General features: G+C 45.2%; 1 protein-coding gene across 1 annotated transcript in view; it reads left to right on the forward strand.

Annotated features, from left to right (window-relative positions):
* The window catches only part of ANKH (ANKH inorganic pyrophosphate transport regulator), a 170,360-nt gene that overhangs the window by 113,273 nt on the left and 37,745 nt on the right, over positions 1–19,342 (forward strand). Inside the window, exons 3-7 of the mRNA XM_070357701.1 lie at positions 1,791–1,909; positions 5,823–5,906; positions 12,263–12,433; positions 14,367–14,501; positions 17,695–17,787. Coding sequence (XP_070213802.1) covers positions 1,791–1,909; positions 5,823–5,906; positions 12,263–12,433; positions 14,367–14,501; positions 17,695–17,787 — 602 coding nt within the window. The remainder of the gene's footprint in view (positions 1–1,790; positions 1,910–5,822; positions 5,907–12,262; positions 12,434–14,366; positions 14,502–17,694; positions 17,788–19,342) is intronic.

Here is a 19,342-nt window from a genome sequence, read left to right on the forward strand (position 1 = left end):
ATTATGTTCTAGTTACACACTGGTCCCAAATCCTCACATTGGAGGGACTTGGAAAGCACAGAGACAGCATTTTTCCACTGGGCAAACTATACACACAGTTTCTATCCCCCACAATTTTTGCCTTCCTTGGAAAAATGAAACAAAAGGAATTACAAACAGTGACTAGCTACCTTTAAATTTCTATTGACAAGCCACGTTTTGTTGAATCCCTGTGTTGTACACCTGGAACTAGCATAATATTGTAGATCCATTAAACTTATTAAAGAAAAGGCATATTAATACATAGGAATTTTCTCTTAGTAAATAATTAAGAATACCTACAGACATTGAGGGCTTCCCTGGTGGCTTAGTGGTAAAGAACCCCCCTGCCAATGCAGGAGATGCAGGTTTGATCCCAGGAGAAGGAAATGGCAACCCACTGCAGTATTCTTGCCTGGGAAATTCCATGAACAGAGGAGCTTGGTGGGCTACAGTCCATAGGGTCGCAAAAGAGTCAGACATGACTTAGCAACTAAACAACAACTACACGGGCATTGAGCTTTCAAACTAGCCATCAAGCATTCTTTTATAATATCAAAAGAATGGAAACAACCTAAATATATACTAATTGGAGATTGAGCAAGTGATACTAAATAAACCTGCAAAAAGGAATTCAGTACAACCAATCACATATAGAAGCATGTTATGGAAAGGATGTTTATGGTTCACAAACGAGTATGTATGTAGTGTTGAGAGGGTAACAGGCAGGAAGGCCAGGGCTCTCCAAACGGAGGAAATAGCCTGCAAGTGTCAGACATTTTTATCTCTCTTAAGCGGCAGGAGGAAACAAACGCGATATTTTTTTCCTTCTCTATACAAATTTAAAAGGAGGTTTCTCTTAAAATACTGTGTTGCCATAATGACACCTGGTTTCGCCTGAAGTTAACTATTCTCAAACCTAGAGATAACCAATGCCTTTTTCTTACTGAAACGTTTGTCTTAAGCTATGCTAATGTACTATGCGTTTACCCCGAACTCCGTCTTCAAGTCGGTTCCTCCTCTTGGCTCAGAACCTACTTGACAAACCAGTATGTTATACTCAGATATTGTTCCCCTAATCTATGTAAACAAAACTATTTGTATGGAGATCTGCCCTTCTTCAAGATCCAAGTTAATCATTTTATGGCCCAGGATAAACCATTTGGTGCCAAGATTATCCCAAAATGCATCTTATGGGTGAGGGGCCTGGTGCCATTCTGAGTTTTAAGACATTCCTTTCTTTCATTAACAGACTGCTAGTGACTATATAACATCCAGCTGAAGACTAGCAGGGGGGCACTCTTTCTGCCCCCTTCTGATGCCTAGGAGAAGCTTTCTCTATCTCCTTTATACTTTAATAAAACTTTATTACACAAAAGCTCTGAGCGATCAAGCCTCGTCTCTGGCCCCGGATTGAATTCTTCTCCTCCGGGGGCCAAGAATCCCCGTGTCTTCGCGTGATTGAACAACAACCTTTTAGTGTGAGGCCATTTTTGTGTTAAAACACCCAAGCATACTCCACCACATAACACCCATAAAACAACTGGGTGATCAGCACCCAGAGTGTCAACTGTGACCTCTTCTGGGCAGAAGGATGGATGAGATTGTAGATGATTTTCATCCTTTTGCTTGTCTAGATTTTTCTACAAAATATATAAATATATATATATATATATATATAATCTTTAAAATTGTTTTTAAACTTTTGAGATAAAAAGCTTATGAGGATAACTTTTTCTAAATATTGCCGGGTATTTTTTTTTTTTTTGCAGCATATAGTGACTTAGGCTACTACATCATCAATAAATTGCACCATGTGGATGAGTCGGTGGGGAATAAAACAAGAAGGGCCTTCCTGTATCTTGCTGCCTTCCCTTTTATGGATGCGATGGTGAGTAGGAAGGTCGTTGGCACTCTTTTTTACATTGTGGGAAAAAGTACATGGCCTAAAACTTACATTTTAACCATTTTTGTGTGTGCAGTATATTCACATTGTTGTGAATCTTCAGAACTCTTTTCATCCTGGGATACGGACTCTATTCCCATTAAACACTGACTCCCCATCCACCCCTCTCCCAGCCCCTGGCAACTCGGAAATGGAAATGGGTCCACTTACTCCCTACAATAGATCCACTTACTCCTTGGCAGGAAAGTTATGACCAGCCTAGACAGCATGTTAAAAAGCAGAGACATCACTTTGCCAACAAAGGTCCGTCTCATCAAGGCTATGGTTTTTCCAGTAGTCATGTATGGATGTGAGAGTTGGACTATAAAGAAAGCTGAGTGCCGAAGAATTGATGCTTTTGAACTGTGGTGTTGGAGAAGACTCTTGAGAGTCCCTTGGACTGCAAGGAGATCCAACCAGTCTATCCTAAAGGAGATCAGTACTGAGCGTTCATTGGAAGGACTGATGTTGAAGCTGAAACTCCAATACTTTGGCCACCTGATGCAAAGAGCTGACTCATTGGAAAAAACCCTGATGCTGGGAAAGATTGAAAGCAGGAGGAGAAGGGGATGACAGAGGATGAGATGGTTGCTTGGCATCACCAACTCAATGGACATGAGTTTGAGCAAACTCCGGGAGTTGGTGATGGACAGGAAGGCCTGGTGTGCTGCAGTCCATGGGGTTGCAAAGAGCTGGACACAACTGAGCGACTGAACTGAACTGAACTCTCTACAAAATGACCTACACCCTTGAGGCTCTCTTCACTGCCCTCTACACTTTTCTCACTGGAGGAATATTCATATAACGTGAAATTTCCCATATGAACCGTTGTTAAGTGCAGTTGAGTGGCCTTGGGTGCTTTCACATTGCTCTTCTCCCATCCCCACCATCCATGCTCAGCTCTCTCCATCCTCCCCTCTGAACACTGACTCCCCACCCTCCCCCAGTCCCTGACACCCACGACTCTTACTTCTGTGTCTGTGAACTCAACTACTCTCGGTACCTCATGAATAGAATAATACAGTATTTGTCTTTTTGTGGCTCTTTGGCTTATTTCACTTCACAGACTATCTTCAGGGTTCATCCATGTTGTAGCCTGTGTCAGAATGTCCTTTTCTAAGGCTAAGTAATATTTCTTGTATGTATAAGCTGTATTTTGTTTATCCTTTCATCCATCCTTGGGCATCTGGGTTATTTCCACATTTGTCTGCTATGAATACTGCCACTAGGAAGATGAGTGTACAAATATCCCTTTGAATCCTTGCTGTAATTCTTTTGAGTATATACCCGTAAGAGGAATTGCTAAGTCATATAATCATTCTGTTTTTAAGGTTTTGAGGCTCCATCATACTGATGGAGCAGCTGCACCATTTTACCTCTCCACCAGCTGTGCGGAAGGGTTCCAACTGACCACTCACTGACTTATAACCAGTCCATCTTGTCAGTTTATTTTATGAGAATTGTCTGCATTTGCCACAAGTTCTGGCAGGAGGCAAGAGAGCTCCCTTGAAAATTTGATTCAAATATAAATTCTTTTCTGATATATTCAGGCTCAAGAGATCAGGATAGCTTTCAGATAAACTTACCACTTGTGTGGTATAAGCACCCAAAGCTGCTTACAGTAAGACTCACTTGAATATCCTGATAGGGCTTTATTACTTTAATAACCAGCTTCGCTAGAGTAGCTGAGGATGACTCACTTCCATAGATTACATTCTTTGTCCTGATACTGAAGAGTTCTCAAAGAATGCTTTTTTCCTATTCGTCTGTATTATAGATATAAAAGAGACTTAGCAAAAAAAAATATATATATATATGTATATATATATATATATACACACACACACACACACATATACATATATCTCCAATAATGGCTGATGGTGGAAAATAAACCCTTTCTTTGGGATCCATTTTAAATTACCTTTGGAAGGAAGCTTTAAAATATGATCATTTGTATGGGGTTATTTCTAGTTTTTAACAATTTTTTATTATGAAAAATTTTAGACATACATGAAAGTAAACACAAATCATTAGCATGCAACAAGGCATTTCTTATAAGAAATGGCCTTTGATCTTACGGTTATATAGGTTTTGTTTTGTTTTGTTTTGTTTAACCACCCCTCTCCTCCAGTTCTGTATACATTAGATGTGTGAGGTGAGTGGACCTCTGTATCAAGGTTAAGGCAGCAGCCCCAAATCCTCGGAGGAAGGAGGCAAGGTACTAATAAAAATGCACGTGGTCCATCCTCTCAAATGTCATCAGAAGGCTCACTGTGCCCACAGCTGTGTTACGGGCACAGCCTCACTGAATCTGACGACTTCCTAGCAGTGTGGGGGAGCCTTAGATACTAAACCCTCAGTTTCCACCGAAGGTTCTGATTTTCAGTTGTTCTGACATCACTTTAGGCTAAGAATTTGGCCATTGGAACACTTGTACCTGGATTTCCCTTTTCTTACTTATCACCAGGTGTGTTTACTCTGGTAGCTGACACAGACCGTCCACCCCTATGCCCCCTGCCTCCAAAAGAAAAAGGCCAAGGATTTGGGGTGTATGGAAGCAGAGTCCCCACGGGGCCCAGGCTGGACTGAGGTGGCACCACAGTGCCCTCAAAGCAGTGAGAGAACTGAATGGGGTGACCGACCTTTTTCACAGCCTAAGAGAGTGAAGACCCAGCTTCCTAGGCAGAGTCTGAGATTCTAATGCCCTTCCTCCTATCTGCACTGAGACTCTGCTAACACACAGAAGAACTACTATTAATCAGGGAACGCAGGACTAAAAGTGGCTCACAGACTCATTTGCCACAGAAGTTCCCAAAACTCAAAACATTTGTGATCAGCACACTTTTCTTCCATGTTTCATCTACCAACTCCCCCAAAAGACCAGTAGTAAAAGATTACTGATAAAGACCAAAATAATACATATCATCTCCCCAAACACACATACACATACACACGCACACACACACACCCTACCACATGGCCCAGATGTATTAGTTGGAGAGATAATATTTTTGAATCTTATCATCCAGGTCACTTTCAGTCAATAAAGACAGTCTACCATCCACAATTTACAATTGTCATCTACACTTTGCCTTTCTTTTCACATTTGGCACCTTGGGACCTGTGAGCTGAGGAGGAAGTAGCAATAGAAGCAGTTATTTATATAGTCTTGACACAGACCTAGGTTATTCCCTAGGTGTGCTTGGGTTTAGCCCACGTGAAATGTTATTTCTGTGTCAGTTCAAGTTGACCTTTACTAGTTAGAAAGATGATACTGAAACAGATCTTACTTTGAACTTCAAACCTTCTCCAAACCTGCCATCCGCTGGGCTTTTCGTTGTCTGCAGGCTTTCTAGCACTTTCCTCTTAATTACCCTCAAAGGCACAAAGTGTCAGATCAGATCCTGCCCAAACTTAAAGAGAAGGAAGTGGTAGAGCCCTGATCATTCAGTGGGAGCCTGTAATGACTGCAGTAACTCAGAACCAGTTCTGAGCCCTCCTCATTGGAACCTGCTTCACAGACCAGAAAGCTGTGCTTTGTGACTCACACTGGTCCCCGTTCCTGGTATTCACCCAGATTTCCTGCCAGGCCCATGAACCAGTACACTAGTCTTCAGATAATTGGTACGAAACAAATGCTATGTGGTCACTGGTTCCGCTTAAAAACCTCACTTGGTCCTGGGTGCCAGGTTAAGTTACAATCATTATATCAATCAAAGATTCATTAAACTTGTGCTACTAAGGTTTGGAGGTGGGTGGGTATAAAGTCTATTTCAAGAACGCCCAGGAAGTCATAGGAACCAGAAGTAACCTAATCCTGAATGTATCTCATGCCCAAATCTCTCCTTCCTGGCAGGCATGGACCCATGCTGGCATTCTCTTAAAACACAAATACAGTTTCCTGGTCGGATGTGCCTCAATCTCAGATGTCATAGCTCAGGTAAGTGTGGTGCGTGTGTCAAAGCTGCTCCTTTTAGGTGATGGGCAGAACTGGCCGACCCCTCATCTACATCCATCCACTCTGCAGTGCATCCCTACTTGATTCAAATCAAACATGGACTTTGATAACAGCTAGTTAAATGAATGAGCAAACGAACCCTCCCGTGATTTAGTGTGTAGAACCTTGCGAAAAGCGGGGATTGTAGGAATTGAATCTCACTATCAGAGGTTTTGACCTGTATTGTTAAGGCTCTTGCATTTGAAATGACTCTAAAGCCATGGCTAGCACGTGGTCACAGGGCCACTGTGCACCTGATGGGGTGGACACCCGGGCTTCTGTGTGGCCAAGTCACCCGGGGCTGGGTTTAGAAGAGCGCGCCTAGAGCTTAGTCTTTAATTGTCATCGCCACTGGGCAATTCAGGCATCTTTCCCCCAAACTTAGAATCAGGAAATTGAGTCTGAGAACATGTTCTGTCCAGTTTCCCCAGGGTCTGGCACCAGCCCTGAGTTCCATGCTCCATCCTTTCTTCTTCCATCAAAGATAACATGACAGACTTTAGCAGAAGATATTTAATTGCTATCGTCTGTAAGTTAGACTTAGTTCCTACAGTTGGGGATTTGGAGAATGATCTCTTTATGGAGAAGGAGGCAGACTGATTTCTAAACTTGCTTTCCAATTCTCAATTCCATGCTAGGAACATGTCCACATGGTTCTTCCTGGTTTTTCCCTGCTGAGCATGCTAGTCTTTCAATCACCTTTTTAAAGTAATCTACTGTTCAACTGTTAGTACTCCCTAAAGGCCAAGAATTAAATGTCCAAATTAATTGCATTGACTCCATGGATCACTATTTAAAGTAATTTAAATTGCTTCCTGCTAACATTATGTGTGTGAGTCTGTGTGTGTATGAGTGTGTGTGCATTTTCTAGCACATGCCTGAATATCCCCTAACATCATTCTTTGATGTATCTTTGTTAATTTTCTTATTGAGTTATTGGAGATTTTTTGCTTGGTCTTACTTTTGATTCATCCTCTGAGGGACGAACTGAACTGCCTCGTTCACGCTAATCACTTACTTGGAAATTAAGGGAACACCTCTCATTTTCAACATGAGCATTGACGCCTGAGTAAGCATTTGTAGATGTGGTATCCTCAAAGGCAAAAAGGAAAACACACATCTTTGCCTTAGATAAATATAGCAGGCATCCAAGAGTAAAAGAAAGAAATCATATCCCTGAAAAATGCTTTCCCAGTATGCCCACAGCCTTCTTCCTTCTTAATTTTAAAACTAGTACTGACCCCTGCCTGCTGGGAGGGCTCAAAATTTCAGAATAAACCTACCTGGTTATTCGGGACAATGGAAGCTGGATTCAGGTGCCATCTGACCTTGGGCTGTTCCCGGTGATGTAGTTATTTTAAACCTTATAGCCTGAGTCCCTACCACGGTTTGGTTGAGGGAATAAATTCAGTTTTGGTTCGTAAGTCCTTTGCTCTCACTCCCACCCTCAACTTCATTCCTCTCATTACTTGAAAGCATTTGTGAATTACCAGATCTGGTAATGAATAAATAGATCCCAGGCAAAGTCCTTTTTTAAAAACATTTTTAAAGGTTTTTTTTTTAATTTTTAAATTATGAAAGTATGATAACACATTTACAGGAGACTCGTAAAATCCAGAACAAAGTTACATACAGTTTCACTATGTATTACAACTTTTAAGTAGATGAATTAAGATCTTTGGTTGGAGTTTCAATATCAAGCTCTCAAAAAATTAATAAAATGAATATATAGAAAAGTAGAAGAATATGGTAGACCTGAAAAGCACCATGAACCAATTCAACATAATTAAGATTTGTACAATTTTCACACAGAAGTAGGATACAAATTATATTCAAGTTCCCATAGACTATAAACTAAGAGACATTGGAAATACCCAGGGACATAAAACAAGGTGCAAAAATTTCATGGTCTAAACGTATTGAAATCATGTAGAGTCCTAGGCAAAGTCCCTTGAAATACCAGCTTGGTATAGATAGGAAGGGAGTGATCACCAATGATAACATGAAAACAGTCTGTAATGCCTGAGTGTCAGTGCCAACTCCTGTTTAAAAAGTAATTTTTAGTAAGCTAATTAATTTCATGTCATAACACAAAAAAAGCTCTTGGTTTGGTTCCAAAATGATACAGTTTTCTGTGTCACCATTATTGTAATAATCATATCTTTTGTATATATTTCATGATCACCTGGACTTTCTTAGCTTGCTCAGTATTAAATGAAACTTTTGGCGGCTGGGTGGGGCGGGTTCTTGGACCTCGCTGGAACCTCTAGTTCTTTCCTCTTTCTGCTATTTTCGTCAGCCCTGGCCTTCTGAAGTCAGCTCAGGCCCCAGAGGTGGGATCCCAGGAACCCAGTTGAGTAATCTGGCTGTACTGCTGTAAGTCCCCTTGTCTCCTGCCTTTCCATCGCAGCCTGCTGCCGAGATCCCAGTCCTGAACCACCCAATGGTGTGCACCTCGCACCACTTGCACCCAGGCAGCAAGTGCTCCTGCAGAAAGTTTCACAGTGGGACAAACTGATCGCAGGACACATTCACAATCCCATCACTCACCTCAGCTGACTCTAGTGACCGTGTCCAGCGTCTCCACCCACCTCACTGTCCCCAGCAGACGACCTCACTGCCCACTTCACTGAGGAGCTCAAAGCCACATGCCTACTTTCAGACCCTTGCATCACCTCTGCTGTCCCCATTACAGGAAAGCACATGTCCCTCCTTGGTCCCAGGCCACTTCTTCCTCCGGTGCCTCTGAGCCCGTCCTGTCCCGCTTTCTGGAGAACTTTATTCATCAGTTATCAGTGACTCCTTCTCTCTCCCCTGGATCATTTCTCTTGACGTGGAAACATGCTCAGACTTCTGCCTTCTTAAAACAACCACAACCACAGCATCAGCAACAAGCTTTTTCTGGCTCCCATGTACCTCTGTAGCTACAATTCTATTTTTTCACAGCCAGGCCTTTCAGAAAGGTGGTTTCCACCCAGGGTCTCCATTTCTTCCCTTCTCTTTCCTTCTTTTACCTGCTGCAGACTGACTTCCGCCCCATCAGCTCACCCACACAGTTCTCACTAATGACCTGCCTGCCATTGAATCCAGTACAACAGTTTCCATTGACTTCACGGATGTCTCAGTAACTCTTCATTCTGTTGACTGCGCCCTCCTCCATGAAACACCCCTTCCCACTGGCTCTCACACCACCATATTGTTATTTTTCTCCTACTTCCGACAGCCCAGGTCATCTATTGATGTGTAAATGCTGAAGTTGCTCAAGACCCATCCCTCCTCACTGTGTATTCTATTCATGAAGAATCTGATGGTTGCCCTGCATTTATACCATCTGTAACATGACTGATATTCACCAAATAATTGTCTGCAGCCAAGCCCTCTGCTCAGGGCTCTAGACAAGGCATCTGAATGTCTCTATGATATTTCCACTCAGATCCTTCAAAGGCATCATAAGCCTCCATTCATAATCTTCATGATCTTGATGGCTGCATTTTTGAATGAACCTCTGCCCCTGCCATCTGCTCAGAAACCCGGGAGCCACCCTAGCAGCACCCCTCTTCATTCCCATCTGTCTAAAACATTTAATCCTAGATGCTTCCTTAGCCCACTTCTCCCCATCTCAGCTGCTCAGTTCTGAGAGGTCAGCTCTCCCACCTGGATCCTTAGAGATGCCTCCTGTCCCCTGGCCTGCCCCTCTGCTCTGGGTGTCCTCCCTCCTTCCCCACTGGGGCCACAGTAATCGATTCTCAGTGACATTCTGGCCACCTCACCCCCTCCTCAAACCTGCTTTCAAATTACCTCCTTGGTGTTCTTAAGATAAAAAGCCAGTATCCTGATCACAGGCTGAGAGGAGCTGAAAACCCACTGGCCCTGCTTCCTCCCCAGCCCAATCACTCTCCTCTGTCCCCTTGCTCTCTGCCCTCCAGGCCCCGGTCCTCCCTTCCAGACCCAATGCAGCCGAGCCCCTCCCCCTGGGGGCTTTGCCTGGATCCTTCTGCCCGGAAGGGAATGCCCTGGCCTCTGCTATCCCCCCAACCACTGGCTCCCGCCACCTGCTGCCAGCCAGCTGCCTGGGCTCTGGGTCTCAGCTCAGATGCACCCCACGGGGCGACCCTCTTCACTCCACAGCCTCCTCCTCACTCCCATCATCGCCACCCTCTTCCCTTCACTGGCCTTGTCAGGGGTTGACCATGACTCCTGCCTTCCCTGTGAGGCTGTCAGCTCCAGGAGAACAGAGTCTGGGACCACCTTATCCGTCACTGAATCCCCAGCCCAGAGCAGGCTCTCCCTGGGAAAATCCTCACTACTGAGTCTGTAGGTTCCGCTTGCAAAATAACCCAATACAGTTTTGATGGCTGTATCAGATCTGAAAATCTTAATTCTAGATTGAAATGCAGAAGGGCCAGCTGTTGTTTTAAATTGATAACTGACCCAGCCCCAGGTGAAGATGTAAGATGTACAATAAGTGTTGGACCACACGGCATCAAGCTGTTAACAACACAGGGGAGGCTGACAAAACCATCTGGCCTTGGACTGGTCTGGGCCGAAAGTCTCCTGCCCGCCTCTGTCCCACTCTAGCCCACTCTGCTCCTCCTTCTGGTCCTCTCCATACCTCCCCCTCCTTTTTCCTTCGTGTCCAGATCTCCTTCTTCGGTTCTGCTCATCTGGCCGTCCTGATGGCGCCACCAGGAGCCTTCCTGGACTTGGCAGAGGAGGGGTTCATCTTTACATACTCATTTTCCCTCCAGCGTGTTCTCAGTCTCTAAACACTGTCATCTTCGTTAACGCCATAGGTTTGTGTATGTCTAATGTGAAGCCTGCTGCAGATGTACTAGTCCGTTTGCACATTAGGGCCTCTGAGAGGTCTTTGATTAGTTAGCAAAATAAATGGGCATCTTGGCCACATCACAAAACTCAGTCTTCTGTTCCAAACACAATAGGGCCTTAACAAGGCTTTGCCCAGCTGGTCTTTGCCATCCTTCAATTAATACAGAACATTTGTTCCCCTGGGAAGCAGCAGGCATGGAGACGGTCACGGGCATCTTTCCTTCCATCAGTGGGCTCCCCTGTATCCTCAGTGAGCATGAACGTGAGTGTGTGATCCTGAGCGTGAATGGACACTCACGTCATCCGTGCTCCGGGCAACCAGGTCCTGCCCAGGCAGCCGGGTCACGTAGCTCTGTCGTCTGCATTCCCCTGCGGGCATCTCTGACAGGTTCTGTCGAATTTAGTGGTTTAAGAACAACAGCCCCGCACACGTGTCAGGTTGTGGGATAAGCTGACCACCTCTAACGTCTAATACTTTTCATTCCAAAGTCCCTCTGGATTGCTCTGTTCCCTATAGCAATTGAATGCACACATTTGATGAATCATGCTCATTCTCCAGCTTCTTTTTTAACTTTCTGTCACCAGTCGTTTCTTGAGAATGCAGCAATCAGAATATGCCTCCTTGGGTCAGACTCACTTAGCAGCAGTATATTTCACAAGCCTATCCTTCCATGGATGATTGGCTAAGAAGGTGGATGTAGCTCAGATCCTCTCTCCCCTCCCCCATTTTCCTACCTCAGCACCCTCCATTCTTCACCCTCTATTCCTCAGGGCTCCTCCCAAGATGGGAATCCCAGGACTCTGCCCAGAGGCTGGACTGATTCCCTCATTTCTACAAGATGGGAAGTTAAATGGTTTGATAAATTTGCTTTCGGAGCCTGTACCATTCAATAGAGATTGACACTTTACTATTATTTCAATCCCTGCTGACTTTGTATTTTTCTGGCCTATGCCACCTTTGTAAGTCCATATCTTAAACTTTGATTCTCTGCTTTGTAATTAACACTGACGGCTTTCACAGCACGTTTAGTGGAATCCAGGGTATAAACGTAAATGGTCATTTTTCTGTGGCCCGTCGCTCTTCACTGTTCTGTCCTTTGCGGAAGGTCACTTAGGTCCTCTGGCGTGGATTACATGTACACCTGGGGGGGCATCGTTTAGGGTCTGGGAAGCCAAAGCTTCTGGACAGTCTTTAGCAATAACGTTGACCAGGTGTGCAGTTGCCTTAAAAGAAGTACTTAGTGGCGAACATAACAGAGTGGCTGTGTGTTCTTCCAGTGCTTCCCAAACATCTGACCCTGGATTCTCCCAGAGAAGCGTTGAGCGGTAACCCCAGGTCCTGCTCTCCTCACCTTCAGTGTCAAGGCTTCTGCTCAGACGTCCATCTCAGTTCCGGGTGCAAGAGTTGGGCTGGGCTTCTGTTAATTGGTTCTGTCCTCTCCCTGATGACTGTCTGTTTCCCCTCCTCTCAGGTCGTTTTTGTAGCCATTCTACTTCACAGTCACCTGGAATGCAGGGAGCCGCTGCTCATCCCCATCCTATCCTTGTACATGGGCGCCCTCGTGCGCTGCACCACCCTGTGTCTGGGCTACTACAAGAACATCCACGACATCATCCCGGACAGGAGTGGACCGGAGCTGGGGGTAGGTCCTTAGTCCCCGAGGACAGCCTGTCTGTACATCCGAGGGGAATACAGTTTGATCCTACCCCTGTGATTCGACATATCAGCTAACAGGCAGGTGCTCTGGGATGTCATATCCCAAGGTCAAGTGCTTGGTAATGTCCACAGGGATAAACAGCTGGAGAGCTGATGAACTGTAGAGATGGAAGAGAGACCTTAGAGGTCACTCTCCAGCCTTCTTATCTCCGTACAAGAAGACTGAGTCACGGTGAGTCATGTCAGGCGGAGGAGGAGGCACAATGTTGATGGTTCTTCTTACTCTGTGGTCAAAAGGAAGTCACTCTGATCAACAAAGATTTCAGGAGCCCTGGTACCATTGAACTCATATTTGTTTAATTTCACATCAGGGATCCAGACTGGGTTTGGGCTTTCTGTACTGGCTAAACACACTCATTCAGGTACCTTCTACACAGAGAGTTGGGGAAGGTTTAGGTGACACAGGAAATTTTAAATATGGCCTGTGGCCTCAGTCAGCTTTATGTCCCATTTGGCTTAGTCACCAACACAGGAACAATATTCAGACAAGACAGCACAGAGACCACAATGGGAATACAAGAGCTTCCCCTCTGAGGCTGAGAGAAGGAAGAGAGGGATGTGGTCTCAGAAGCCCACAGAGATTGGCCTGTGCCTCAAAAGGTGAATATGGTACAAGCAAGGTATAATCTTACCCAGATGCCCAAAGCATACTTTTCATCACTGGTGTAAACAGTATCTGATTTATATGTATGCTAATCTTCTCTACCTTCTAATATCAGTTGGGTTGGTATCTAGCCAGCTATAAGGCAAGCAGACATGACTTTGTATTTATATATAAATATAAATAGACCACTCTATCCCTGGGTCGGGAAGATCCCCTGGAGGAGGGCATGGCAACGCACTTTAGTATTCTTGCCTGGGAAATCTCATGGACAGAGGAGCCTAGTGAGCTACAGTCCATGGGATTGCAAAGAGTCAGACGTGACTGAATGACTAGCAATTTCAATTTATATATATATATATATAAATTAAGTACATTACCACACTCTAACCCTGATCCCACCTTTGACCATATGTTACTTTTGTCATGTCAAAACAGTCCTTGTACTGACCACTCACCTTGATCTGAGGTCAGGCCATCAATAATATCAGATTGAGATATTTCCATCATGAGGACCACCACATCAGATTGGTCTTGATGGTAGCAACCCATCCTAACATTCAGCTGCTAGCAAAGGGAAATAAAGTGACTGAGATGGCTCCAGGATGCAACACTTACCTTTATGAAGGCTCAAAACCAAAGTCACTTGATAAAAGCCAGGTGTTAAAGATAGTGCCTATCTTTGCTGTGGAATTGTTAATAAATAGCCTTCTCTTTACTGTGCTTTTATTTTGCTTATGCTTGTGAACATTTACATGTCAGAGCCTTGAGATTAGGAACGTCTGTCATAGACTTATAGAGTGCCCAAATAATTAGGCACATTTGTGACCATACTGATTCCAAAATAAATTACAATAATGTTTTACTTCTACAAGTTACCTCTTACCGACATGGCTTCTAGCCAGTCCATTTTATGATATGAACAAGAACTTTTCCCACTTGTTTCTCGGGCTGTGAAGCTGGGTTCTGCTTGGGTTAGCGTTGCCCTGTTTAGACAGTAGTGGTTTGAAGCCATCAAGCTTAAAGGCGTGTTTTGATTTCACGGGAGCTTGCCAGCTGTCTAAGTTCAATTCTAATAAGACTGTACATTTTATTTTAATTCAACTTGGCTTGTCTACAGAGGCTTTTCCTACATTATTTTTAAGTATAGTGAACTGACTCATGATTGACATCAAAAGAAAAGGCTTTGACTCCGAATTATTTTTTTCTGTTCTTCTTCTCAAGTTCAGCGAACTTTTATCCCATTTTGTTGATACAGGGAGATGCAACAATAAGAAAGATGCTGAGTTTCTGGTGGCCTCTGGCGCTCATCTTGGCCACACAAAGAATCAGTAGGCCCATTGTCAACCTCTTTGTTTCCCGGGACCTCGGTGGCAGTTCTGCAGCTACGGAGGTAAGGCACCTTCTGGGAACATGGGTGCCCAAAGTCACCGTGTAACAAATCGGGGCGGGGAGATGGCTGACAAATTTGTTTCCAGTTCCTCTTGAGAGCTAAGAAATTCTGTGATATTACGTTCTATGATACCTTCACACAAGGAAGCATTGAGGATCTCCATCCGTGACTTAGAATGATGTGATTTTGTTTTATTATGAGTATGGAAACAGTGACAGACTTTATTTTCTTGGACTCCAAAATCAACTGGACGGTGACTGCAACCATGAAATTAAAAGACACTTACTCCTTGGAAGAAAAGCTATGACAAACCTAAACAGCCTAATAAAAAGCAGAGACATTACTTTGCCAACACAGGTCTGTGTAATCAAAGCTATGGTTTTTCCAGTAGTTGTATATGGATGTGAGAGTTGGACCATACAGAAGGCTGATCACCGAAGAATTGATGCTTTTGAACTGTGGTACTTGAGAAGACTTCTTGAGAGTCCCTTGGACTACAAGAAGATCCAACCAGTCAATCCTAAAGGAGATCAACCCTGAATATTCATTGGAAGGACTGATGATAAAGCTCCAATACTTTGGCCACCTGATGCAAAGAGCCGACTCACGGGAAAAGACCCTGATGCTGGGAAAGATTGAGGGTGGGAGGAGAAGGGGAAGACAGAAGATGAGATGAGTTTGAGCAAACTCCTAGGAGATAGTGAAGGACAGAGAAGCCTGGCGGGCTGCAGTCCTTAGGGTCGCAAAAAGTCAGATGCGTCTAAGCGACTGAACGAATATAATGAATATGGAAGAAGATATTTTATTCTTCCTTCTCTTTTACCACATGAAAAAACCGAGGTAAGGACGCAAAAGTAGCAAGAAGCTGGACTGTGTTAGAATCCAGGTTTTCTTTCTCCCACTCAATGGCCTCTCCATTTTCCCATGGAGTCAGCATGGAGCCTCTTCACTGTAGTCATAGAAGACGATGGGACCGGCCATGTGCAGAAGTACCCAGAGGGCAAGGGCTGATGCTTCTGTGTTCTGCCCACCTCCCTCACCTGTCGTTGCTCTGCCTCCTGCATGTGCCACCCAACCCACCATGGCTTTCTGCATCTTTGGCAACCTGCCCTCCTTCAAAGGAGAGTCTCCTCTGTTTACTCACAACTCAAGAAATTGTTCGGGAAACTGGCAGCTCCTCTAGGGAGAGAATCGAAGCATTTTAATTTTTTTCCATCATGCCAGTATGGTATAAACAAATAGAAAGACTTCATTTGTTTGCTCATCTGCTGCCTTCTGGGGAATTAATTCTGGCTCTGGGACTGCTGATCCTTCAGGAAAGCCGGTGGCCGCTCCTGAGGGCCTCCTGTTTACACAAGTGCCCTTGCATGCACTTTCAGCACGTCTCCAGGCCGGGGTCTCTTGCCAGGTTCCATGTCCCGGGAAGCAGCTCATGTTGGCCTGGAAAGAGAAGTACATAAATCACAAGCCGAATGCTTTCTCTTGCCTCCGTGGGTTCCTGGATTTTGTTTTCTTGACTCATAAATGTCCTCTGGGGTGGCTTCTGTGACACAGCAGCTTTTTAACCTAATACTTTTGTTTCAGCTGTCCTGTAAAAAGCATGGGACGTGTCCCCCGGCCCCCACCACCACCAATCACCTGTGTGCTAGAATTCCATCTTCCCTAAAAATAAAAAAACAACCAAGACAATTTGTATGTTAAAATAATTTCTAAATGGACTTCAGTGCATAGAGACAGACCTCAGCATAGGGGGACAGAACTGACAGGAATTAACTGTCTGCTTCTGATGGTGTTGGTGCTTGCATACATCTCGTTGACTCACAACAGCCCTGTGCTGTGGTTGTTGTTAGTCTCGTGGTTTTGCTGGAGGAACAGAGAGGGGGCCTGAGAGGGTTCATGCTTCACACACACCTGGGAAGTGATGGAGTGATGCTGGAATCCAGATCTGCCTGATTCTACCACTTGCTCCTCAGAGCAGTGTCTTCACCAGCTGAAGACCTACCTCACTCACATTTCTGGCATCAAAATGAAGGGTGACTGCAACCATGAAATTAAAAAAATGCTTGGTCCCTGGAGGAAAAGCTATGACAAGATCAGAAAGCGTAGTAAAAATCAGAGACATCTCTTTGCCAGCTAAGGTCTGTATAGTCAAAGCTGTGGCTTTTCCAGTAGTCACGTACAGATAGGAGAGTGGGACCATAAAGAAGGCTGAGTGCCGAAGAATTGAAATGTGGTGTTGGAGAAGACGCTTGAGAGTCCCTTGGACTGCAAGGAGACCAAACCAGTCCATCCTAAAGGAAATCAACCCTGAATATTCATTGGAAGGACTGATGCTGAAGCTGAAATTCCAATACTTTGACCACCTGATGCGAAGAGTTGGCTCATTGGAAAAGACCCTGATGCTGGGAAAGATTGAAAGCAGGGGAGGAGATGAGGACGACAGAGGATGAGATGGTTGGATGGCATCACCGGCTCGATGGACATGAATCTGAGCAAGCTCCAGGAGTTGGTGAAGGACAGAGAAGCCTGGCATGCTGCAGTCCGTGGGGTCGCAAAGAGTGGAACGAGACTTAGAGACTGAACAACAACAAAGAAATGAAAGTCTCCTATTCCTGGAAGAACCTGTTTGGCTTCCTGTGAGAAGTATTAGTTGTCTCAAGTTAAACATCAGAATTGGGCTCTCCTGGGCTGAACAGACTGGAAGGGAGTTGAGTGGGGTGGCGAGTACCATAAAGCCATGAACAAGTGCGCAGCTTCCCTGAAGTACAGCATGGAGGCAGAGAGGTGGTCCCTGAGTGCCGAGTGTTCAGACAGCAGGGGTGGAGCTCAGAATCGCATCTGGAGACTCAAGAATCGGGCTAGACTAGAGGGTTCCGTTTGGCTCCGTGAGAACCTGGCAGACCAGGGTTGAAATCTTGGCTTTTCAATTGGCGATCGGGGCCTGGATAAACGTATCTAAAACAAGATGCATACCCTGGACCTGCTCAGCCCGCTCCCCAGGATGCAGGGGGCCTCTGCCCCTTCCTCCTGCTCCAGGGCCGTTCCAAGGCTGGCCATGCTGTCACCCAGGATGGAATGACCTGTCAGGGGACTGTAGCTGAGTGGGCTCGTGCTGCCATGTGGCAGGCGGCAGGCAGAGGCTGGAGATGCTCTCTGCGGATGCCTTGCTAACTGCCTGCTCTTCCTCTTGCAGGCCGTGGCAATTCTGACGGCCACATACCCCGTGGGTCACATGCCGTATGGCTGGTTGACGGAAATCCGTGCTGTCTACCCCGCTTTTGACAAGGTGAGAACCTCCTGCGGCGCGGTTTCCAAAACACTCTCTTTAAAATTAGTGTTTGAGAGACAGCAGTCTCCGGTGATGGAGACCTCAGTGTCTCTCAGCCTCACCTCCCTCTTCAAGGTTGATTTAGCATTGGGGCTGGCGGAGGTAATTGTGGAACACGTCCCTCAGGAAATCACAGAGGCGAATTGATGCTTGCCTTGATGCGGCTCCCAGGACGTGTCTCCAAACTGGTCCTCACTTCTAGGTTACTCCTGTTGAGAAATTATTTGCAAAAGGGAAACGATACTCTCAAAAAAATTAATATATTGTTTTCAGTTCTGTGGTTTGTTGCTTTTTGTTTGTTTGTTTTTACTGACCTCATAGCTGATGTGAAGGTACAGACAGTTGTGTGCTTGAGTTCATAAGCTAATGGCTTTCTTTCAAGGGAGTACATGCACACCCTGGGTCCAGGCTGGTTCAGTTCAGTTCAGTTGCTCAGTCATGTCCAACTCTTTGCAACCCCATGGACTGCAGCACTCTAGGCTTCCCTGTCCATCACCAACTCTTGGAGGTTACTCAGGCTCATGTCTATTGAGTCAGTGATACCATCCAACCGTCTCATTCTCTGTCCTCCCCTTCTCCCATCTTCAATCTTTCCCAGCATCAGGGTCTTTTCCAATGAGTCAGTCTTCACATCAGGTGGCCAAAGGATTGGAGTTTCAGCTTCAGCATCAGTCCTTCCAATGAATATTCAGGACTGGGATGAACTTATTCTAGTTGAAAGCTTCTGCTGACATTTCAGGGAGGCACATAAGTCTTCAGACCTGTAACCTGAGACCAGGTCAACATTGACCTGCAGATCATTTGAGAAATGCCTTTTTCATTCAAGCATAATTATTTAAACATTCAACTTAAAGCAAATAAGTAGAAAAAGAGACCCCTCCCCCAAAAGATGGTATGCAATGTTTTAAAATGAAAAAATAGGAAAAAAGCAAACAACGTACCCCTTGTACTCATAATAGCAACTGTTTGGATTTATGTAGAACTAGCTCAGAGTCGGAGAAGGCAATGGCACCCCACTCCAGTACTCTTGCCTGGAAAATCCCATGGACGGAGGAGCCTGGTAGGCTGCAGTCCATGGGGTCGCTAAGGGTCAGACATGACTGAGCGACTTCACTTTCACTTTTCACTTTCATGCATTGGAGAAGGAAATAGCAACCCACTCCAGTATTCTTGCCTGGAGAATCCCAGGGACGGGGGAGCCTGGTGGGCTGCCGTCTATGAGGTTGCACAGAGTCGGACACGACTGAAGCAACTTAGCAGCAGCAGCAGCAGCTCAGAGTCATTGCTGACATCATTTTAATCTGGTCCCAAAAGAGCCCTGAGAGGTGACGAGAGGAAGTGTGTTCACCAGCATCCCCAGCAGATTACCTGCCTCTCTCCCCCAACCCATAATCAGTCACCTGTGAGTAGCAGCTCCCCTCCAGGCAAGACAGGGATCACCCCCACACAGCCACACATGAGAGAGGGAGGCTCTCGTTCAGAACTCTTTACAGGGTTGGAACTTCCCCAGTAA

This window comes from Bos mutus, chromosome 20, assembly GCF_027580195.1.
Source record: "Bos mutus isolate GX-2022 chromosome 20, NWIPB_WYAK_1.1, whole genome shotgun sequence".
Classification (NCBI taxonomy): Eukaryota; Metazoa; Chordata; class Mammalia; order Artiodactyla; family Bovidae; genus Bos; species Bos mutus.